The following is a 25,056-nucleotide window of genomic DNA, read 5'->3' on the forward strand; positions in this document are numbered from 1 at the left end:
GATTACTCCCTGGAACTACCTTACGGCATTACTTCGGAGGGGTTTTATGTGCAAAGCACCCACTCTAATTCAACTACTTAGTTGTTAGTTCCTTCAGTAGGGTTACAGCACACTCCTCGACATACCACCAGATCTTCATCATACATACAGACTGCCAAATTCTGGGTGACAGTCGGAAAGCCTGCTGTGGGTCGAGACTTAGTTCTCTTCCCCAAGGAAGACAATGTGGGCGGCAAGCTTCAGATTGCCTAATTTAACGAGCCCTTCGGCTCCCTTGTGTCATTCAGAATCACTCCCTTGCGCCATTTAGCACCGCAACTCCTTTCTCGCACCATCCTGCACGACTTACTCGTTGAGCTCCCGACTTGTTTGCGAACTACTCGGTCTAGTCCCCGACGATGGAACTAGCCTACTCCGACGGAGAATTTCCCGGCGAGAGAAGTTCTCCCGAACCAGGTGTCGATGTCATTTCGGCGATTCCAGTGGAGCAGGAGGTCCGGTTCGCTGGTGCTCCGACGAACTGCGACTGTTGGTATCTCGTCGCGGTCTCCTCAGTCTAGTTTCCGGCGGTGAATCTAGCTTATGTCAACGGAGAGTTCACCGGCGAAGAAAGTTCTTGCGATACCGATTTTTCTTTGGTTTTAGCGCCACAACTTCTTGAGCCCTTTGGCTCCCTGTCCGGTGCCATTTAGCACCGCAACTCCTTTAAGCCCTTTGGTTCCCCTCTCGTTCCACTTCGTTTTACTTCTCCGATGAGCCATTCAGCTCTCGCCATTACTTGTTTGCGAACTACTCGGTCTAATCCCCAGCAATGTATCTAGCCTACTCCGACGGAGAATTTTCCGACGAGAGAAATTCTCATGAAACCGAGCGGTAGATTTCTCCTGATACCGATGTTCGTTTCCGTGAGCCATTTCGTTCCCCGCTTCATCCCGATTTACTCGATCTAGTCCCCAGCGGTGGATCTAGCCTGCTCAACGGGCCAGCCAGTAGGTGCTGAGGTATATCCAGCAATTCCGGGTGGAGCGTAGCTTCCGATTCGGTGGCGCCTCAACGACCCACTGCTAGATGTGCGACGCGGTCTACTCGGTCTAATCTCCGGCGGTGGATCTAGCCTACTTAAGAACTACCCGGTAGGGTATCGAGGTCGGTCCGGTGATTTCGGTGAAGCTTGACGTCCAGTTCACTGGTGCCCCGGCGATCCAAACCTGGCGCTACGTCGCGTACTACTCAATTGGTCCCCGGCGGTGGAGCTAGTCTACACCGTCGGAGAGTTCCCCGGCGGCGGAATTTCTCTCGAAACCCGTGGCTTTGTGGCTTCACAGCGACTTTTTAGCCAATGGCGCTGCTTTGTTGGTACCTTTGCCAGTTCCTTTGAAGTTAGGAGAGTATGCACGCAACCACTCTATTCGTAGCGTCCCAGGTATGCTCGTCGTAGCACATCTCTTCAACGATATTGTCGACTGTCACACCGAGTACCCCTAAGAACCTCTTCGAACCTAGGGCATTCGAAGACCACATGATCCGGTGTCTCTTGCACGTTTGCACACTCCGGGAAAAGAGTGACGAAGCATGTCCAAACCGATACAAGTACTTCCGGAAGCATCCGTATCCGTACAAAAACTGCGTCAAATGGAAGTTCACCTTTCCATGCTTCCTATACACCCAAGCCGACACAATTGGGATGAGTCGGTGGGTCCACCTTCCTGTCTCCGCGTTGTCCCACTCCTGCTGCCCTTTAGCCAAGGAGTCCGCTCGGACCAGTCTCATTGTGTTACGTGCATTTCTCCGTTGGTAGCATTCCACGTCCCCAGCCAGGGTGATGCAGATGGGAATCATGCAAGGGGTGAGTCGCTTAGCACTGCTATGGCCGAGGATCGTTGCTAAGGGCTTTCGGAAACTACGACTGCTAAACACGTCTGGTTTGTTCAAGCTTTAAGATCACACTGACTCTATTGGGTGTTCTTCGCTATGAGATGAGATACATCTCATCTCGCCTCTCATCTCCCTCCTTAAATTCATAATTCATCTTTTTTTTAAATTCAATATTATGCAATGTTTGGGTATTCAAAAATAAACTTAATTAATTATTTCATTTGGATTTCTTCTTCTTAACTAGTTGCCCTAAATTAAGATTTTTGTACTTTGATTTTATATATCTAGTAGATCGCCGTAATACTGGTTTTGTTTTTAGTTTAGGCAATGCACTTGATGGTGTATGTTTATGTTCTGTTTTAATCTCTGACCTGATTGTTTCGTTTTGTAGATCGTATTCTGCCGCTAACTCCGGAGCGATAGAATTTTTCAGAACGAATGGTTTCTGGGGAATGTGTTTTAATTGATTTCTATGCGCTTTACGGGTACCGCCATTTACGTCTATCAAATAAGTTAGATTCGATATTTTTTTAATATGGTACCTTCTGTGCTAAGAGCTCTACCATTTGATTTATATGTATAAATTATTTTACTGTTGGTTTTGAAAACTGTTGGCGTATTTTGAGCGTTGTCGTCGTAATGGAATGTTTTATTATTCGCTCTTAGGGCAGACAGCTTCGTGCGAGGTGGGAAAGCAAAAATTCGTTCATTCGGTATTATGTTGTCTTCGGTAGTTGGTGGTTGATGGTGGTGATGCAAATTTTTTTTGATTTCATTGTCGATCTGTAATGATGAAAAGGAATCGTTCTCTTTTATTAGTTTCCCCAACACCGCTTTTGTGGTTTGTACTGCCCTTTCTGCTAGCCCATTGCTGGCGGGGTGGTAGGGAGGCGACAGAATGTGTTCGCAGTTTCTAGACTCACAGTATTTTTTGAAGTGGAAGCTGTTGAATGGAGGCCCATTGTCGCTGACAATAGTTGATGCAAATCCAAACACAGAAAAAATGTTATCCAGCTCTTGTGCAACGTTATCTGCATTAGTTTTAACCATTCTGCGGACCTCAATCCACCTGGAGTATGCATCAACTAATATCAGAAAGGTGCGATTAAATTTATGGAAAAAATCTATGTGGACACGCTCAAACGGTTTAGATGTAGCGGGCCAATTGCCGTACACTCTTGGGGTTCTATCTATTCCTAAAATTTGACATTGTTTGCAAGAACCTACGTAGCTTTCGATGTCTGATCCGAAACTGGGCCAGTATAAATACCTTCTGGCGATTTGTTTCATTTTTTGAATGCCACGGTGGTTTGCATGTAACAATTGAAGAGACGGAATTTTCAAGGCGGTCGGAATAACCACTCTTTCACCGAAAATTAAACAATCTGACTCTATGCTTAATTCATGTCTTTTACCGAAAAAGTTTTTCAATTGTTTATCTTTTACATGACTTGGCCAACCATTTTGTACAAAATTTAATACTTTTGACAAAGTAGAATCGTTAGCTGACTCTTGACCTATAATTTTAGAGTTGAGATTCACATGTTGGTCGTCTACTAGATAATTGAGTTCCATGAAAGAGCTACGCTGACTTTCTTCTAAGTCGGCTGAACTCAGATTTTGGTCCAAAGGTAATCTTGACAAGCAGTCTGCCACACAATTATCTTTTCCAGCCATATGAGTGATAGTGTAATCAAATATAGATAATCGTAAAAAATACCTCTGTAGCCTAGTTGCAATTACTGACGGGCCCCCTGTTTTGCTATTAAATATTCCCAGTAATGGTTTGTGATCCGTGATAATAGATATTTTCTGTCCTAAGACATATTTATAGAATTTTCCCATGGCAAATACCACAGCTAATGCTTCCGCATTCACCTTCTCCGGATTTGGCGACACACCCGCCTCCGAAAGAATGTGACCCAAATATTTCACTTGGGAGACAAACCATTCACATTTCTCGGCATTGATTTTAACGTTATGGTGCATAAGCCTTCCTAACACTATTTTGATCTTATCTAACAGCTCATCATCGGAATCAGCCCAAATTAAGATATCATCGATGTACGTTTGGACTTTTGCAATATCTCGTAAAATAGAGTCCATAACGGATTGGAAAATTGTGGCTGCCGGTTTAACCCCGAACGGTAATCTGCGGTAGGCATACAACCCCTATCCTATCTGATGTCTACTTCGACCCCTTTAATCGGTTCTGTTAGATCCTCATCGAACGCCGGCGCGTACTGAGTTTTCAAATTTTCAACATTTCATTTTTTTCTTCACCCACTGTTGTCTTTTACTTTCGCAGAGAGAATTAAGATTAAACGTTTCTCTCCACTGAGGCCAGATTGCGCTTAGCCAGTCTCGACCTAACAGAGACACAAAATTTCGAGGAGATTTGATCACCAATATCGATAAAGTTAGTGTTTTCGCTTTCAATTTCACTTTAACTCTTATCTTTCCCACCACGTTTACAGTTTCGCCAGAGATAACGAAAAAGCTTCGACTATCTGGTAGTAGTGTACACTTATTAAACTTTTCTTTATATGTGTCTAATGAACAAATTGTCGCACTAGCACCAGTATCGCATTCCATCAACAAGCTTTAACCCTCCACATTTAATTCCACAAAAGCTGGTGGTGAAATGTTTGACTTACCGAGCAATATATTGTTAATCCAATTCGATTGGGCATCCTCGGTGTCCAGTTCTTCCCCTGACTGATCATCACCTGTAGGATTCTCGTCGCCTAAACTCATTTTGAGATCTTCCATGGCTGCTGATAATTGGTTGATCCGTTCTTCGAAAGCTCTCTTCCTCACTGAATTATTTCTAGGTATTGGAGATCCATGGCGTGGCTTCTTAACTTTGGGCAGCGTGCAGTTATAAGACAAATGACCTTTATTATAACAATTGTAGCACACCGTGTCGCTGCTAACTTTAAAATTTCCTCGATGACTCGAAATATCCTTCGGTCCTTGCCCGGAACATGCACTTTCGTGGAACCTTCCTGGTTTGATGAAACTTCTGTTACGCACTGAATTGTTTTGACCCACATAATTAACCATGCTGGAACTTTGCTTAGACATTTTTCGAGCCTCGAAGGCGGCTATCTCAACTGTTTTAGCTTTTTCTAGTAGTTGAGCTAGGTTTAGCGTATGGTTTGCATCCCGTAACATAGTCTCTCTTGTTTTTTCATTCCGAATCCCTGCCACGAATACTGATTGCACTAATGTAGCTTCCGTATCGACGCTCACACTACAATGTTCAACAATGTTCTGTAAATCTATAGCGAAATCGTCCAGCGACTCGCCCTCTTCTTGTTTCCGCGTTATCAACCGATGCCGTTCAGCAAACACATTTTTGTTCTCTTCGTGTAAGACTTTAAACTTATCCACTATTTGCGCGTATGTTTTATCAACGATCCTATTCGGTTTGAAACTGCCAATTATTCGGTTGGCCGTCTCTTGACCAACACTGGTTATGAATTCCAACGCCTTTTCGTCGTCTGGAGTTCTATTCAAAGCAAAAAATATATCTACTGTTTGTAGATAAGAGTTCACATTTAACCCAGGTACATACACAGGAAACTTCCCTTTTGTCCTTTTGTCTACGGTCACAGTGACCATTTTATTTTCATCTTCTACTGACGTTGCCATAGCGTTTTTTACGATTTCAATTAAAACGCAAACGTCCAATTTTTACTGCTCGACTATCACGCGAGTAAACTATTGAACCAATTTTCCTTACACCGTGATTGTACCACGTTTCTTTTTATTCTCGTCGCCAGTATGCTATGGCCGAGGATCGTTGCTAAGGGCTTTCGGAAACTACGACTGCTAAACACGTCTGGTTTGTTCAAGCTTTAAGATCACACTGACTCTATTGGGTGTTCTTCGCTATGAGATGAGATACATCTCATCTCGCCTCTCAAGCACAAATCGAATTGTGCTCACAAACAAACAGCGTGGTAGCTTGTGTTGATATGTGCCTCGATGTGCCCCGATGTGCCATGGTGTTCAGTAAAACAAAAGCAATGGTTGCTATGATTATTTAACTACACTTTGTTGACAGTTTTTGAGTTGTCAAAAGTGTGCCTCATTGTGCCACAAATTGTGGTAACGAGCGAAATGATCGTGTATTACTGTGAATAGTAATCTTATATCGTGTTACCGTAGGTGGTATAGTGTGTATGGCACATTGTTCTAAGCGAATCACCCCTTGGAATCATGCCTACAATTACGCATACCGTGTCCGACGATATCGTTCTGTACGCACTCGACCATCACACCCAGGTGCTTCAGTGCACGCATCGATGGGATAGAGTATCCTCCGACGCTGATCTCGAAACGCTGGTCTTGTGGCCAGCCAGCTGCAACTTGACGTTAGCCATTCAGGTTTCCACATTGCCTACAGTCTCTGCCGTCGACAGCTCCACCTCCTCATGGGTTCTCGCTTGTTATCGTCAGGACATCATCTGCAAAGCTTATAATCTTAATTCCCCTGGGCAGTTCCAGTGTTAACACTCCGTTGTACATGATATTCCAAAGCGTTGAGCCGAGTATGGAGCCCTGAGGCACTCCCGCCGTGACTCTAATCGACCTCTACCTATTTCCGTTTCGTAGACCAGTACTATAGTCCGGAATCCTCATTCTGTGCAGCGCTCCAGCGATCACCCCCAGCTAGGACTATTGAACGCGTTCTTCGCGTCTATCGTTACCACGGCGCAGTAGCGATTACTCCTTCTCTTTTGATCTGATGCTTTCTCCGTGCTTACGATGATTGTGCGGATGGCGACCACCGTCGATGTCCCTATCCGGAATCCGAACTGCCGCTGCGATTGTCCGTTATCACTTTCAGCGTAAGTCGTCAGCCTGCTGAGGATAACCCTATCCAGGAGCTTACCAAGTCTATCCAGCAGGCATATATGCTGGATTCGTGGTAATTTCCCTGGTTATGGCAGCAACACCAGCTTCTGGATCTTCTATCTATCCGGGAAGCAGCCATCGTCTAGGCATTTCTGTAGGACTATCCTGAACATGTCCTAAAACGCCAGGATCGCAGTCTTCAGTGCCGCATCGTGGATACCTTCCGGTCCGAGAGCTTTCTTCGCTTTCAGCCCTTTTGCCACTTTAAAGAGCTCGTCGTTGGAAACTCCATTGTCACCAATATTTCGACCGTCTGCTTCAAAGTACGCTGGAGCCGGCCATGCGGTTAGGTCGTGCTTCGGGAAAAGACCCTCCTCGATAATTTTCATGGTCAAAACGACAAGGTATTGCCCCAGGGGTTAGTGTCTACTTCTCTGCACAGCTCCTTGTAGAAGGTGGACTTACTTAGCATTATCTCGCGTTTAAAAGCGGCCCTGGCCGCCTGGAATGTTTCCTTACACTCTTCACTGACTGCCTCAGATCTTGCTCTCTGAACGTGACGAAGAGCTGAACAAATTGCTCTCCGCGGCATGACTATTTTCCAGGATGGTGTGGCGCCTAATATCCAGACCATTCTGTTGCCAAAAAAGCCCGACAAGAAACCGAAGAAATCGGCTACCACCAGAGAAAAGAAAAACAAACACTGATGGTAGTGGTATGAATGCCAAAACGCCGAAGGCTGCTGCTAAGAAACCGGCTACAAAGAAGGCCAAAGCTGCCCCTGCAAAGGGGATTGCAGCTACTACTAAACAGAAGGCCACCAAATCATCAAAGGCTGTAGCGAACAAACCGAAGATTCCTAAACCAAAGAAGACCAGCACTCCTGCCAAGAAAGCTGCTCTGAAGATCACTACAGACAAGAAATTAATTCGCGCGTCCCCAATGTTGCCAAAACATTCCTTTTCAGGACTAACAAAGTCATCTTGTAAAGAATGATTGGTTCTTATTCCTCGTTAATGCTATTTCCCATGAATTTTCTAGCTTGAACAACAGCACACGCATTCAAAAAGTGAAAAACATTCTCGATTGGCGACAAAAATCACTGTTTAATAGACGGTGCCGGTGGTTGAGTGGTAAGCGTGGCTGCCATTCATTCCAGTTGGCCTGGGTTCAATTCCAGCCGAGGCCGTTTAGATTTTTCTGAGATGAAAAATGTGTGGTCTCGTCTTCCTTCGGAAGGGAAGTAAAGCCGTTGGTCTCCGGGAAGAAGTAGAATCCAACTCGTATACTTACTAACAATTATCCTCCTCCCGTGATACTTGTGGAATGCGCAGTAGTATATACAACCTCTAGCAAAAGCAAGATCAGACTAACCATTTCTTCCCTTTCCTTCCGCGATCAACGTTCGGGCCTAGCCGGCACCGGTATTGATCAATAAACACAATAGGATTACCAGAAGTTGCACATTGAAAGATGTACCGCTACTCCCAAGCATAATTATCTGCTGATTCCCTGTGCAACTTCAGCTAGTCCATATCGATAACGGAGTAGCAGCCAAGAGTGATCGCACAAGCTTAAGCTCAAGCGAGAAAAATAACTGTTTAATAATGAGCTGTTTATAAATAAGCAAATCAAAAGTTAATAGGCGGTCTTAGCTCTGCTAAACGCACAAATAAATTAATAATTGGTCGGTTTTTTCTTGCCTTAAGAAACAGCAAATGTGTTCTAATTAGCAGGCTTTTCTCTCATCCGTAAACACGCGCTTTTTAGCTCCAATAAAAAAACAAAAACATGACTAATGTCAGAAACATAACCGAAGTGAAGTACAATACACTGTAGTCTGACAATATGAATACAGCAATTTTTACTATTTCCTGAAAGGCTGTTTTAAAACCACTTATTTGGAAATACCGAATAACTGGTTTTGATTAAACCTTTCAGAAGATAGTAAAGATTGTAGAATTTGTATTAATGGACTACAATGCATTCTACTTCACTTCATAACAGACATAACGCTATGAGGGAATTTTCCTCAAAAAACATCGATCCGACAATTTTCCCAGAACACTAGCAGCACCTTTTATTCACGGTCCCAAACACTCATTTACTGGTGGGTTTTCCCTCAGGTTTGGGAACAATTTTTCACTAATGGTCTATCCTCCATATGCTTGTTCATATGTGAGCGGAGCCATAATTTCAAATGTGGCCACCGTCCCCACTACAAATATATTTAAAATGACCGTTAAAGCTGGCGAAGCTTTGTTTGTCAGTGTTATGTCTGTTAGTCTGTGCTAACACTTTGTCCAAAATTTACCCTCAAGGTAAATTTTGACAATAGGCTTTTATTGCCCTAATCATACGTTTGTCGAGAAGTCATAATTTCAATAAATTATATTTTTGAAAAATTTGTTCACTATTTTTGTGCCTTTCTGCACTTTTATACCCTTTTTAAACTTGCACTAATATTGTCATTTTCTACGAACTCTTCCGATCACTTATACCTACAGTTTCTCAATGGCGCATTTATAGCCGTGTCGACACCACCAAGCCAGAAGCATCTCTCATCGTTTCTCTCGAGTGCCAATAGATCCTCAAGTGCCGGTTCTAGAGTAGGTTGACAGTCCCACGAAGAACACGACGTGAAAAAAGTAAAATTAAAAGTTTCTTCTACCTGTGCCTCCATTGCGGAGGAGCATTATCTTCCACGCGGTCGGTGATATCGCGGTTTGATTGCAATCGTTCGGATATATGCAGCGATTGACTGACAGGAAGTGAAAAGATTTAGAAATCAAATTAAGCCATATTTAGACTCAACAAATCTTTATTTTATCTGATTTTTATTTCTCTCTCTCTCTCTCTCTCTCTCTCTCTGTTTCTCTATTGTGAAGCTACTGGTACTCTAACGTGTTCGTCACGTTTCAATCAACTGTTGTATATGGTTGGTGGGATGAGAGGGATAGGAAGGATGCTCGTCTAATGGAAGTGTTTTTATGGTTTGAATCGATGGGAGTGGGGGACAGAATCAATATTTACACAGTCAAGATTTTTTTCCCATTAGATTTGGTTGGCTGGGAAGTTGGAACGTGAATGGGAGAGGTTTTGATTAGAAGAAAAACGCCAGTATTCTTCCAGGATATAGCGATATAGATATAGATGCTTTTAACAGGTGAATTTTCGGACGGGAAGGTAGGATATTGAAGTGTGGGTCTATATACAAAACATAGTGAAAGGATAGTGCAAGGGACGGGATGGGAGTTGGTGCTCTATAATTCCGATCGAACGTTGAAAACTCACCTGAATAAGTAATAAATGCTATCTTATCTTAGATAATGGTTCTAATAAAAAATAAACAACAAGTAACAATAACCCTGATTCGTATCTAACACCGCTGCTTATAGGTTTAAAACTGCTGGTAACGTGCCGGTCCCGAAGGAGGAGAAGGCGGTCCATAGGCATTAGCTGGAGGCCCATAGCTCTTGGCTGGTTCTTTGTTCTCGTTGGTCTTGTACTTGATGAAGTAAACTTCCGGCTTGCTGGGTTCGGTTGGTTCAGCCTGGGGAATCTCCAACGGAGCAGGTTCCTCGGGTTTCTTGACCAACACGTACACCAGCGTTTTGTGTTCGTCCTGTGGTTGGGGTGGGATCTGCTGCTGAATCGGTGCCGGTGGCGCTGGAGCCTTGATGAAGATGATCTTGTAGTGTTTCTTCGGGATGGGAGCTTCCAGCACGGCACTCTTGATGATTTCGGTTGGCTCCTCTGGCGGAACGTGTACGTAGACATTTTTGGTGACCAGTTGCTGTACCGGTGGGGGGCCATACTCAGCGGCCGGTGGCCCGTAGACCGGTGTTGGAGGACCGTACTCCGGGGCAGGTGGGCCGTATTCGGGCTTGGGGGCGCCATACTCGTGTTCGGGCAGCTGGAGCTGCTTTGCCGGCAGGACAATGCGCCCCCGTGGTGGCTCCGGGAAGGCGAATGCGCATGCAACGCATGCCGAAAGGATCTGGAAGTGTGAGAAGAATGGAAGGACGGATTGTAGTGCATATTTTTTGTGGTAATGTAAAATTTTGTCGAGATAAATTCAGAGCAATTGATATTTGTGGACTAGAGATGATCATCTATAGGTTTTTAAAATCAAGTTTTGAATGATAAACATATAAAGATGACATAAATAGTGTCTGATCACATAATCAATTCCGTTGCTACTTATAAACTAATTCGGTGTACTATTTCAAAAAACGTATTTCTGATTTTTGAACAGTTTTCTAGAAGGATGCTTCATACAGAATCTAGTCCGTTTTTTTTTTTTCAAGAATAATTTTCATAATATTTTCTCATATCGCTCTGAAATACTTCCAAGTAAAGATTCTGTTTTGGCCGCATTAGGTAGGGTACCTCACTATTTTATTAACCCTTACATGCCCAACTTTTCCTAGCGCAAATAGGCTTCCAAAACTAGACTAGACACTGTTGGTGTCAAGAAACACGAAAACCTTGTTTTGGTCATGGTAGGGGCTATTAATGCAGTGCTAGAAGCTGCTCAATTTTTACTTGAATGCAATTCTCATAGAATTTTAAAAATAGTCTCATTGCCTGCAAAAGATAATCAAAAAAATGGAAATTGACCGGTTTTACCAAGTTTATTAAGTCTTGATGGTGTAACCCGTCAGGGTAACAATTTTGCACTGGGTTGAAATATACCTATTATTGAGTAAAGACTCCGTAGAGTGTATTGTTTACTTATGGCGTTTTCGCTTGAACCCGAAGCTGAGTCAGGTTCTAACCCCAACCGCTGTCAGTTCATACATTTTGACAGCAGTTGGGGTTAGAAACTAGAGCACTCTAGATAGAGTGTGGCCAAGAGGCCATGACGTATCCAAACGAACATGAAATTTGACGTATTTATATTGTGTATACGTCAAATTCCATGTTCGTTTGGATACGTCATGGCCTCTTGGCCACACTCTAACTAGAGTGCTCTATTAGAAACTGACTCAGTTTCGCTTCAAGCAAAAACGACATTAAAGTTATGCTCACCGCTGTTCGATACCGTTCGCATTTAGTTTGTAAATTTTTGTATAGTTTCGCGTTTGTGATCGGATTTGTGCGTTCAGATAGATGTAATAATTTTTGTTTTGTGTTTGGAAATAAATAACATAGGGTTTAGTTAGGTTACCGCTCTCCTTTCGCAGCAAAAGTGGTCTGACTATGCTGTGCCATAGCGATGACAGCTATGCGGCGGTGCGTTTTTGTTGTTGTTTGTTTTGTGGAGTGTGGAAGGCGGCCATCGTCAAGGAGTTAGTGACGAACCAATGCAATCGACAGACGTCCATTACAAGTTTTCTTTCCGAGACAGTTTTCCGCCACTCGAAAAGGTTTCAGTGCGCGCGTGCGACGGCAAGGAGTGTACTTGCTTCCCCGGCTAAACGAAAAGGAACCGAGACATCGACCGTTTCTTTCAATAGAGGATAAGTCTAACGAACCAAGCTCTCCTCTATAGCTAATTGACAAGGAGAACGAAGCAGGGTGGACAAAGGTTCCCCCTGGGAAGTGCACTGCGGTGACTTCCGGGATCGATTACGACAAGTGGACGATCCGGCGATTCGTCGCCAACGTCGCTAGGGAGGTTCCAACAAACGAGTAAAGCTCACCTCACTAGCTAAAAGCCAAGGACCGCTGCCGGAGCAGCCAACGACATTCTGGGAGAACTCTGCCGTTGCAGTCCCGGCCGGTCGGAGGAAACCACCCGCCTTTCCGCCCGCAGCAGTGAGTCACCAGCAGCAGCAGTGAAGTGGAGGACAATAAAGTCGGTAAATTGGAAATTGTTTGTTTACCCTTTTTTATTGTGTTACGAAAATCCGAAAGTCTTGGTAGAAGCACCTAGGCCGCCCTGAAAAGAAGAGTCCGCCGGGCAAACAAGAACCCAAGTAGTGGGTAAACCCCTACTTACATTAGCCGTTACCTTACATTGTCCCTGGTAGCATTGCTCAACAAGAATCCAATCACACTAATTGCAATAACTTCAGGTCCACGGCTAATACTTACAACTGTTATTGATAATGAAAGGTGATAATGACAATTGTAAATCTAATTTGTTTTTGTGACCAAGTCTTACGTAAATCGAAATGTTGTTTATAAACATCGGTATGAAGGGGCTTATTTTCGATGATATAAGATGTTTTCATGAAGTTGCTCCGAACTATTCCATTATACATGTCATCTTTCTCATTCTTATTCGAGAAAGACTACAAGCTACTTTCCGAAATGATCTCACTGAAACATCAAACTCAATTGCTTTTTAAACAATACGCAGCAGATAAGGTTACCAAGTTCGCATTATTTTAGGAGCCCTCCTGCACTGCAACTGAGCCAGAACAAACAGCATACCGTCGCCATTATTTGAAAAGTCATTCGAATTCATTTATTTAAACCAGGACACCTTTTGCTTCCGGAACATAAAATTCCACTCTGCAGCTCGTCGTTGCATTTGAAAGTCAATTACTAATTTATGAAAAATTATGCGATGCGAGTGTATCACAGTCCACTTCCGCCTGGCGTTCCGGTCGAACACGGTATGTAGTCGAAGTGGAGCTACTCTGTGGAAGCGTTTTCCAAATTGTTTCTTCGGAACTGTGCGGAAATCAGTGCAGTGCAATCTGTGTTTTGTGCTCCAGCGAACTGACGGAAAGTGAATTAGTAGTGAATCTCATGAAAGCGAAATGAGATCGCCCGGAAAAGTGCAATCACTGCCGCGCTACTGATGCGGACGAATTGCTGGAAATTGTATGAGTTTGATTTAGGGAAGGTAAGTCAATTTGGCGAGCTGTGTTGTTTGATATCGTGCAAATGCAGTCAGGTAATGGATAGACGAGTTCTTCAGGTATCTCGTTTTTTGGCTCGACAATAACGTAATTACCCAATAGGAAAATAAATTAAAATGTTGGGAATAAATATTGTTGAAAACGCTGATTGGGGTAAACCAACTTACAGATTTTTTGAAAGAACATCTTAGGGTCAGGACACTTGGAGCAAGTTCAATTTCTATTTGAATACTTTCTTCCCGACGAACACCAACTTTCCCCATAACTGGAGTAAATTGGTAGAATTTTCGCGTCACAACTACAGGACACTCTAAATAGTTCATTGAAAAAATAAGTGATGCGTCCAATGATTAAGCCCTACGCTGTAGATGAGCGATTCGTCCTTTCCGGGATTGGCCAGGGGGTCGAGAATCCAAATTTAGGTACGTAGTTTCCGTGTCATTTTCATTGCAGGTCACTCGTCGGATGATATCGACGGTAGCAGGTAAGTAATGGATTAGTAACAGGTAAGTAAGAACTTGATACTTTGACTATTCTCTTTATTTAAACTTATCACTAAGCGCAGAACCAACCGCCTTCAGCGGTGCTCGGATATCGACTACCTATAATTATTTTTCATCTTATATCTATCGATTCAATAACCTTAACTCTGGCATCACAGCGAACAATCAATGAGACTGTGCAGCCATACTACTGTACACATAATCGATGACACTACCTGTCCATCTACTTCTACACCTCCATATTTTATGCTAAGCTAACTGACAAGTTCAGGGTACGGCCAGAGAAAACTGTGCTGTGCCACAACAATAAGTGATCATTATTCACAACAATAAGTGATCATTATTTTAAACCAAACCAATCCACCACGACGTCCTCAATAAAGTTCAGTCGGAGATGAGACGGAATTCCGGCAGGTTCCAGTTAGTATTCCGGCTTCAGTGACACAACCGATTCAACACTGGCAGAAGCCGTTCCAGAAAAACTTTTCGAGAGGGGTGAAACAGGAAATGACAACACAATACAATCACAAAACAAAACAATAAACAATCTGGATTCTTCACTGGAGCCTACTGATAAAGCCTATAGCTCTTTACCACACGGGGTTAGAAACTATAGCATCTTCTGGACTTTCAACTCCCTACACATAGATTCTGCAGAAGTGCCTCTTGTTTCAGAAACAACAGAGTAGATATTGTCGTGAACGTATAAGTCATCACTATCAAGACTATCCTCAGCAGATAGGCACCCGTAAGCCAGTATTGGCTCAGCAATTGTTGTGGAGATCCACTGAATGTACTTGGGTTTAAGTCCCCAAGTTTATCCGAAAGCCCGTCTACATTGCAAGCTTTTCTTAATTCTGGAATCGATGTGATCCGATCGGAACATCATACCAGAAAGCTATCAAATTTATATCTCATGTTGATATATATATATATATATATATATATATATATATATATATATATATATATATATATATATTATATATATATATATATATATATATATATATATATATATATATATATATATATATATATATATATATATATATATATATATATATATATATATATATATATATATATATATATATATATATATATATATATATATATATATATATATATATATATATATATATATATATATATATATATATATATATTACTCTCTGTGTTATCTTCAAGGAAACTTCCCCATCAAACGAGGTTTAAAGCGGCAATATCGACAAATAATAATCTGCGTGTCATATATTCACAATAACAATCAGCCAGCAGGTATGCAATCATTTGGCAATGCTATAAAAGCTTTTGATGCATGAAGCTTTTTGCTCCCAAATTAAAAAGCGCCTTAATGTATGCTTTATTTTTCTCGTATTCTATTTTTAGAGGTGCACGCTAAAATCATTGATATTATACAATAAGTAATTTAAGCTATGTTGGGGTCAATTATGCTATCTCATGTTGTTATGATCGTGTTATATTGCTATCAACGTTTGTTATAAATGTGATATTCGTAGAGAATTTTTTGTTAGAATTTTTGTTATTTTAACACCTAACGGTTTCTGCTTTATAACAAAATTTGATAGGAAATTTTTCGTAACAAAATATCAGCATGAGTTATAATTGTGTTATTTCCTCCTGGTCGGGGAGCTATCAAATTTAGTTTTGAGTCAAAAATTACCCCAACGTACTTAACTAGATCTTCGACAATAATTTCAGAATCAGAGAACTGCCACGCACCAGCTCCGGTTGTAATCCTTCGTTACGTGAAAAACACCATTGATGTTTTATATGGATTACCTGATAGTCCAACATGAAGACGACTCTACAACACATGAGGTTTGTTGAATCAAATCAAAAAGTGTGCTAATGCAAATACCGGAAACCCAAGCTCATTAAGTTTCCTCAACAAGCTATCGGCGACAAGGTTCCATAGAAGTGGTGACAGCACACTATCTTGAAGATATCCACAGACACTCATTTTCCTTATCTTTACTTGTCTTAACGATGAGCGCAGATGTCGGTTGCTAAGCATTGCCTGTCTCTAGTTCATGTTATATGCAGGTACTCCATGACCTCGTGCTGCTTTCAAAAAGGATTCGAAAGACACATTGCCAAAAGCACCTTCATTTTCAAGAAAAACTCCTAAACTTTATTGCTTTTGCGAAAATAGTTTTTTCAATGTTGTACACAGCATGGTGTAACAGGGTGGTAGCAGACTTCCCCCGCTGCTGTGCACGTTGCATGGCATGTAGCGGGTGCTCGCCCAAACTAATAACCCGAATGTAGCGGTCGATTAAACGTTCCACTTTTTTGAGAAGGCAGGAGGTCAGACTGATCGGTCCAAAGTTCTTTGCCTCCTGATAAGTAACGCCTTTGCCACCTTTGGGAATGAATTTTACAGTGGAATGTATCCTATTGCAAGACTACAATTAAGAACTGTTTTCAAAATATGCTTGACGTCTTCATATCCTCTTTGTCGTAGAACTGGAATGATTCCATCCTTTCTCGGAGACCTATACGGAGTAAAGCTTTCAATCGCCCATTTAATCGATTCGGCTGTCACAATTCTACGAGCAAATGCCCAAGTATCAAAATTGCCTAAAAAGAACTCAGAGGCAGTCGTCAGTGATGGCTCGGTATAGCCTGGAAAAAGTGTGTGGCAAAAAGACGGCTGAGTACTACATCTTCGTCAGACGAATATTCACCATCAGCAGTTCTAATGGAACTGACATGAAAGTCTTTCGATTTGTGCAGCGGGTTTTTCAACCCCTTCGCTCAGAGGATCGAAGAGCATTTCTGTATGTTTTGCGAGCCAACTTGAAAGCCTTGCGTTCAATATTCCACCAAGATATTCATCTAGAAGCAAGCATAATTCGAAGTGGACAAGCCTCTTGGTACGCTGCTTCTATGAGTGACTTGGTTTTATCCACGACCTCATCCAAATCACTTGGAGATTCAATCGTCGGAAGATACCCATGAAATCTAGTCGCCAATCCCACTTCATAAAGGTACCAATTCGTAGATTTGGATATGTGACGATATCTAGCGAGAAGTTTAAATGGACGAAGACAATGTACTTATGGTCCGATAACGACGATTCGAGCTCATTTGGCCGTGACAGCACAAATATTGTGAGATCGAATATAAGACTATTCGTATACATGCACGAAGTATTTCATGTGGGTTTTTCCCGCAATTTTTATTGAAAGCTACGAAGCTTTCCAACATAGAAGTTTCCTTTATGGAAATACAATTATTGAACCAAAGCTATGAAAGCTTTTCCTTCCTGCACAAGGCGGGATAGATCTATAGTTGCTGTACGTTGACCATCATTTGAATCCTACGATTTGCGAAGAAACAAACGTTCACTGTATCAGAGATTTGCGTAACACAGCAAGGATAAAACCCACGGCACTCCCTTAGCGACGAGAACATTTCAATCCTGTTAGCTATTCAATCCTCGGCACGGAAAACACCTTGACTCGAGGTTTTCAGTCGCTTTATTCGATTACACCAAATACCTCCAAACCAACAAGAAACGCCACCAATAAAGAATCAAATACCGATAAAGAAGGATTTCCAACAGCGACCCAAAAGCAAAGGAAACAAACAAAAATATCCGACCGTGAGCTCCATCAATGTAGTACCTATGACGATATGGACGTGAATGAAAACGCGAGAGAAGATGGACCGAATGACTCCCAAGGTGCGGCAGATAACGTACCTTATGTTTCACCACCAAGAAAGAGGATCTCAACACACAGCAGCAAGCTGCGTCAACAAGACCCGATGGACTGTTTTTTGTTATTTTGTTTGGAGCAGGGAGCCCCCTGGAGCTAGGTTTTATTCAAACCCTTTCTCCAGCAGGCATAAACCCTCCTCATCTTTTGTACCAATAGATTTCAAACATCCAAATGATACATTCCACAGTTTATTTCTACAACTAACACAATAATTTTACTACTGAATATATGACAAGGAATTAACAAACAATCGCTTAGTGACGGTACGGAAAGGATGAAAGTCAAAGCAGTGGGAACATCGGTTGAATAAGCGACACACACACTGGCGAAAGGCTCATTATGGCCATAATTGGTTCTGGCAACAGAAAGACGAAAGAATGGATGGGAACGAAGGCTACGACGACGGAAGCCGAAATCCAATAACTGGAGAAGATCAGGACAGTCGATTCGAATATCGGCGATGAATGTTGCTGTGGAAACATCCCGACGAACAGATAGGAGATCGAGATCGATTAGCCTGCAGCGATCAGGGTAGGACGAGGGATTTAGTGGGTCTCTCTATGGAAGTCGCCGAAGTGCAAATCGGACAAATTTGCGTTGGACAGCTTCAATACGTTGAATATCGTTGTGGTAATAAGGTTCCCAAACAACAGCTTCATATTCAAACGTAGAACGAACCAAAGCACAATATAACGCTTTTTAGCAGTGTACATCAACGAATTCTCTTGTAACACAAAAAATAAATCCTAAAAGTTTGGAAGGTTTGGAAATGATGTATTCTATGTGTTCTTTAAAATTCAGTTTTGAATCTAGCAGAACTCCCAAGTCGTTCACGGACGATTCACGATAAAGAACACTCTGAGAAACATTGGAGTCGAATTTGATCATGGAATGTTTACGGGTGAAAGAGATGACTGAGCATTTAGAGGCATTCAGTTGCATCCAGTTGACATGACACCAATTAATGAATATATCGAACTGGGACTGTAAGAATTCAGCAACGGTGTATGTTTTAATAAGGTGGAATAGTTTAAAGTCATCGGTAATTGATAGTTTCATTAATTTAACCGAGAGATTCAACTCGTTGAACTAGACCAAGAATATGATAGGTCCAAGATGACTACCCTGAGGAACCCCAGAGCTGGCAGCAAATGGAGGGTTCGTGCAGTCTCCAATTTTTACAACCATTTCACGTACAGATAGATGTGAATCCAATTAAAAAAAGAGCCGCCGAATCCAAACCTGTCTAGTTTAGAAACAGTTATCTGGTGGTTGATCTTGTCGAATGCTGCCGAAAAGTCGGTATATATGGCATCTACTTGTAGTCTTGCTTGCAAGGAACGGATGATGAAGGATGTGTACGATAATAAGTTAGCAAAAGTTGATCGTTTAGGCATGAAACCGTGTTGGGTCTCGGATAGGTGAACGGAGCAGTTATGGGTGATTAAATCCAGAACAATCTTTTCAAATAGCTTAGATACTGCACATAAAGAAGCCACTCCGAGATAGTTCGAGACAACGCCTTTGTCTCCTTTTTTGAAAACGGGAAAGATGTAGATTTTTTCCATAAATCCGGATAAGTTCCTGAATGAAGAGAGATATTTAATATCATTGATAAAGGAACCAGGAAACTATTAGCACAGTTTTTCAGAATACTGGATTAATTTTGATTTCTACATATTGTAAAAATCATAAAAGACCCACGGCTCAGTTATGCTAACGCGTTGAGGTGTGTCAAATAAACAAGAAGGAAAAAAGAAAGCACTACCTAAGTAACAATTGAAGTTTTATTAGCACTAAAAGTCCAATCTGCGTTTTATGAGTCGCTTTACAACTACCATAAAACCTCAATTGTTACTGGGGTAACAACGTAAAGAAATCTGCCTCGTTTTTTGTTATTTATATTAACTGTACGTTCTACGGAATTAGTAGCAAGATTGTTATTAATATTTCAAATCAGATAGTCCAAAATCTAGTTATTTAATTCAGTAAAACGGTAGTTATTCACGTTCAAAAAACGGGTCATAGTCTGGTGGACAATTTTGAAACGGGGCCCCTATATCGAAACATTAGAAGTATTCTACGTCAAACCACGTATATCCGAAATATGGAACATGTGTGCCAATAGGCTCATTACTTTAGGTATATACAAACCGAGAATTACCAAATTTCGGGCTTCTTTGTTAGCAGAATAGCCTGGATATTTGGCAAAACACCATCCTGGTAAATAATCATGCCGGTGAACAATTTGTTCCGCTGTTCGTCATTTTGAATGCTCAGCTGCAGATGACGGGGGATGGTCTTGGTCTACTTGTTATCACGGGCATTTGCTGCCAGCTCAAATACTTTGCCGACAAAATATTCCATCACTGCTACCAGGTACACGGGTGTTCCGGCACCGACACGCTCAGCGTGGTGACCCTTTCTCAGCAAACGATGGATTCGGCCGACAGCACTAGTGGTGCCGCTCTCGCATACGACCTCCGGTTTTGTACTTGGTTCAGTTTACGTTCGAAGCCAAAGGAGTCAGTCAACGAACAAATACAGTTTGCTTCCATCGTCAAAGAGGTGGAGGTTCGAACATAAACTAGTCTGGCTCGCATATAATCGAATTGTATGGTCCAATCATGGCGCTGGGAACTACTTTCACAAAATCCATTATTTCCGTTATCTTCAGTTATTGTACATCCTACAGAATTGGTTACAAAATTGTTGTACATTTTTCGAACCAAAGAGCGCAAAAATCTAATGTTTTCGTTCAGTACAACAGCAGATATTCACGTTTGAAAATTGGGGTAAAATTATGGCTGAAAATTTGTAAACGGGGCCATATCGAAACGTTAGAAGTATTCTACATGAAAAAATTGTTTTGCTTAAATATCTGATAATTCGCGTTTTAGATAATAGTAGTATCTTCCAGCACCATTTGAAATCTTACAGAAATCATATAGTATCAGTACCATTCAACTGAATTTTTCCATTTTGTGAGAAACGCAAGGTGTCCATTAGAGTGGCTCATATGACATATGACATTTTTCAGCACAGCACTTTTCGAGTTCCTTTGTGGTCTCAAATGCTTGTGCAAAATTTGGGAGCGGTTGGTTATTACCCGGATTTGCGCATTGCGCTCAAAGTTTGTATGGGGTTTTATATTGGAAAATGGATTATTTTGCATTTACATTAATAAAGATCACTATTTCACTCAGTATGGAAAGCCAGCTTTATAAAACTATAGTTCAAACCTTGTTCAACAGCTTTGTCGAAGATGATAACTGGCTACGTGTTTTCAAAAAATAGTTATAACGATTTTAAAACTTGTGGTTCGAACCAAATGCAGAAATTTATTATTTCTTCCAACACAGCTAGTACACCATCGATACCGATATTTTAAACTGAAATAAATAAGAATATATTCATCGCAGAGACTTGGTACCTTTGAATGAAATGTTCAGAATGAATTGCTAAATAACATAGACTTAGTCAGAAAATGAGAAGAACAGGGGGCTTGGAGTTCTGTACTCCCTAAACCCCTTGTTAGATTGTCCCGCGCAGGTTTATACCGCTGAATTAAAAAATCTTGAGCGTTTTTTCAAAACGTCATATCTGCAATGAGTTACTGTCTTTGTTTACTTTCTCTTCTGTTAATAATTCGGTCACTTTAACATTTATCCCTCAGCTCTTTGCATAATATGCTAGTTAAAACCACCGTCTTTCGATCTGTACTGTAAAATAAGTGAAAAGTGTTATAGTGACGCCGTAAAAATCGAAAGAGAAAGTATAAACAGAGAGTAACTCATTGCAGATATGACGTTTTGAAAAAACGCTCAAGAAATCTTGAGCGTTTTTTCAAAACGTCATATCTGCAATGAGTTACTCTCTTTGTTTACTTTCTCTTCCGTTAATAATTCGGTCACTTTAACATTTATCCCTCAACTCTTTGCATAATATGCTAGTTAAAACCACCGTCTTTCGATCTGTACTGTGAAATAAGTGAAAAGTGTTATAGTGACGCCGTGAAAATCGAAAGAGAAAGTAAACAAAGAGAGTAACTCATTGCAGATATGACGTTTTGAAAAAACGCTCAAGAAATAGCCTTACGTGTTTGAGTGCCACTATTTAATGACTCAGTTACTGTCTTATTTGAAACGATATAACAATACTGAAAATTTCGGCAAACCAAGCGGACGTATTGTAAAACCTGGTTCTATATAAGACAATAAGCTTTGAATAAATTGGAACAACAGAGCAAATGATGGTTGAAAATATCTAGTTGATATTTATGAGGTTTGCATTTTATTTAGGTTTAAAACATCGATTTTGGCAATGCACTGGCAGTGTTGGGAGAAATAATGAATTTCTGTAATTCGTTTGAACCATAAGTTTTAAAATCGTTTTGACTTGGAAAACTTGTAGCTATTTACCATCTTCGACAAAGTTGTTAAATAAGGTTTGAACTACAGTTTTATAAAGCTGGTTTTTCGTATTGAGTAAAATAGCGATCTTTATAAACGTAAATGCAAAATAATTGATTTCCTCATATAAAATCCCATACAAACTTTGAATGCAATGCGCAAACCAAAGGAGCAACCAATCGCTGCCAAATTTTGCTCAGGCAATTGGGACCACAAAAGGATAGATACAGTTCCGCTAATTCAGATTGCACACCAACGGCACAAAAAGTAGCTCCCGCTAAAAACTGCAAATATGGCAACACTGCTGAGTGCCAGAACCGATCGGCCGATTGGCTCGGTGGTTTTTCAATTAGCGCTGCTGCCAAGAGCAACCATTTTCGCCACGGTCGATTGAATATTTCTCATTGCATTAGGATCCAAAGCAAACCCGGAATCAGAACACGAAGCCAGTAACAAAACGGGGTGACAGCTTCATCCGTCGGGTCAATACAGAGCGCGAGATGAATGCGAGCCATTCGCCATGGCGGCGGGAGCAAGCGTGAAGAATAGGATAGCTGAAGCGGGGGGGGGGGGGGGGGGTGTTTGCCATTGTCCGCGCAGCAGACACATCGGAACTTGATTGGATATTTACACAAATGCGGCCGGCCGAAAAAAAAAACATTGAAATGAATATGTAGCCCAGCTTTTTGTTGTCTGGCGCGCGCGATTCTGGTGGCTAAATTTGTTGCAATTGATTCGAAATATGTGCAATGAGCGTGGTTGGATGCACGTAAGCACGTACATACCGACGTTTGATGCATATTGATAAGCCACGATGCTGCGGTTAGTGAGACTCGGGACACTTGATGGCCCTGACACTGTTTGATTGAATAACTTTCCATTCCGCGTTTGTTTGCTTCATTGTGTTTTCGTGTTTTCGTGTTTCGTCATTGATTCAAATTATTATGTAACTTTGGGGAAAGAATGATGATCATTGCTTGTTCGCTAGTCTGGGACATAAACTGCTCTTTTACTACCCTGGGTGCATTATTCAAATGAAACTGAATGCGAATTTAAATGCTGATAACATGACAATGAATGTTTTATTTAGTCCTCACAATGAGGCAATTCGCTGGGATTTATTTTATACTCTTCCGACAAAGTTTAGGGGAGGTCAATCAAATGAAGCGATAAAAATTCAGTATTTGGGAGCTGAAATACACTGTATCCAAAAATTCCCCTTACGGCAGCCCTTACTCCTAAAATACATCATTAAGGGGCTACATATGTTGAAGTCGACCAAAAATCGAATGTTTTATTCTTCTACCGTGAAGCTCAGGTTCTTAAGAATGTTATCTCAAATTTTTATAGAGATCGGAGCAGTAGACGCAAAGTTATAGCGTTTTTCATCTTGCTCCCTTACGGAGGCGTGGCCTATACTTGAAATTATAATCTAGAAATTATAATTATCTAGAAACGATGTTTACCACAAATGTCTTTGCGGTAACTGCGTTTTTAAGTTTTTCATCGATCTCAAAACTATTTTTAGCTTGTTCGTCATTTTACTGCCGTGTTCTTGAACGATTCAATTATGAATTTTTTAATGGTGTTTTTGAACAAATCGTCCCCGGTTTGGTGACAGCGCCCCCCGATATATTTTGAAGAAATTTGAAAAAATAGAATATGTTCAACAAAAATATGTCTAATATTTTAAATGTTATTCTTAAAGTTTAATTTGCAAAAGAAACTTCTTGTGAGAAATTTTTTTTTATTGTAGTGAAAATTGGCGGTAGACCTCGACACCTACCTGACGGCTCGTTGTGCAGGCTAGCTCAACCGCCGAGGACTACAATGAGTAGATCGTGGCGAAGCGAGGGGCTAAATGGCTACTGGTATCGTGAGAAAACTGGGAGCTTATTGGTTCACGAAACGGATATCAGTACCAAGAGAAATTTCGCCACATTCTGTAGTACTTGACTGACGACGAACATGGACTGGAGAGTGTGCGAGAAGTATCCCCGTAGTAATCACAAGGCGCTTCGCTACCGCATCGGCCAATGGAACCCTGGTGCAGCACGGAGAAGGACAACCGGCAAGCTGAGGTGGAAGACGAAAGTCTTTAACAAAAACCTCTTTGTTGAGTCACTTCGGAAAACTGCGGAATCAAGTACGTTGATGGGGCTGATCTAACAGGAACGATTGTGACGGCTTGTGACGCTACAATGCCACGAAACTGGAGCCATGCAGTAGACGGCGCACAGTGGCTGGAGGCTGGCCAAAACATAAAAAATTTTGTTTTTGAAATATTGATATTTTATATTTTTCCTAAATTTCCCATGTATTGAATGATGTATATTCAAAATTTTATGATCATTGGATAAGAACACGATTTTTAACATGAGTTTAATCGTAGAAAAGTCTGGATTTTTTAATGATTTTCATTTCCGAAACCACCACTTCAAATGCATGTTACTCTTTTGATTTTGGTGCGATTTTAGCACAACTAGTTTCATTGTATAGAGGAACGAAAGAACTTGGTTATTGAATAAAATACATTTGGTAGATTTGCTTAGAACTATGATTTTTAATTTAAATATATTTGAGGTGTTCCGATCAAAAATACTTTTTTCACTAATTTATTCTGTGCAAATTTCGGAATCATTTCGGAACGGTCACATAGTATACATTCTATGGGAAAAAACCTCTACTTTTCGAATATCATGGTCTCGTTCTGTACCTAGGTGCGCAAAAAGGTTTAAGGAGATTTTGAAGCTTTGTTGCTGATATGGAGGCGCATGGTGTTTTGTGTAAAATAGTTAGACAATATACAGTAAACCAACACGTTATACAA

The 25,056-nt window shown here is 41.3% G+C and overlaps 2 protein-coding genes across 3 annotated transcripts in view; one reads left to right on the forward strand and one right to left on the reverse strand.

Annotated features, from left to right (window-relative positions):
• LOC131677603 (uncharacterized) overlaps window positions 1–25,056 on the forward strand; it is a 592,646-nt gene that overhangs the window by 237,072 nt on the left and 330,518 nt on the right. The window lies entirely within an intron of this gene.
• LOC131677604 (uncharacterized) overlaps window positions 9,575–25,056 on the reverse strand; it is a 73,778-nt gene continuing 58,296 nt past the window's right edge. Inside the window, exon 2 of the mRNA XM_058957499.1 lies at window positions 9,575–10,741. Within this exon, the coding sequence (XP_058813482.1) occupies window positions 10,142–10,741 (600 nt within the window). The 3' untranslated portion in view covers window positions 9,575–10,141. The remainder of the gene's footprint in view (window positions 10,742–25,056) is intronic.

The sequence above is a fragment of the Topomyia yanbarensis genome, chromosome 1 (genome assembly GCF_030247195.1).
Source record: "Topomyia yanbarensis strain Yona2022 chromosome 1, ASM3024719v1, whole genome shotgun sequence".
NCBI lineage: Eukaryota > Metazoa > Arthropoda > Insecta > Diptera > Culicidae > Topomyia > Topomyia yanbarensis.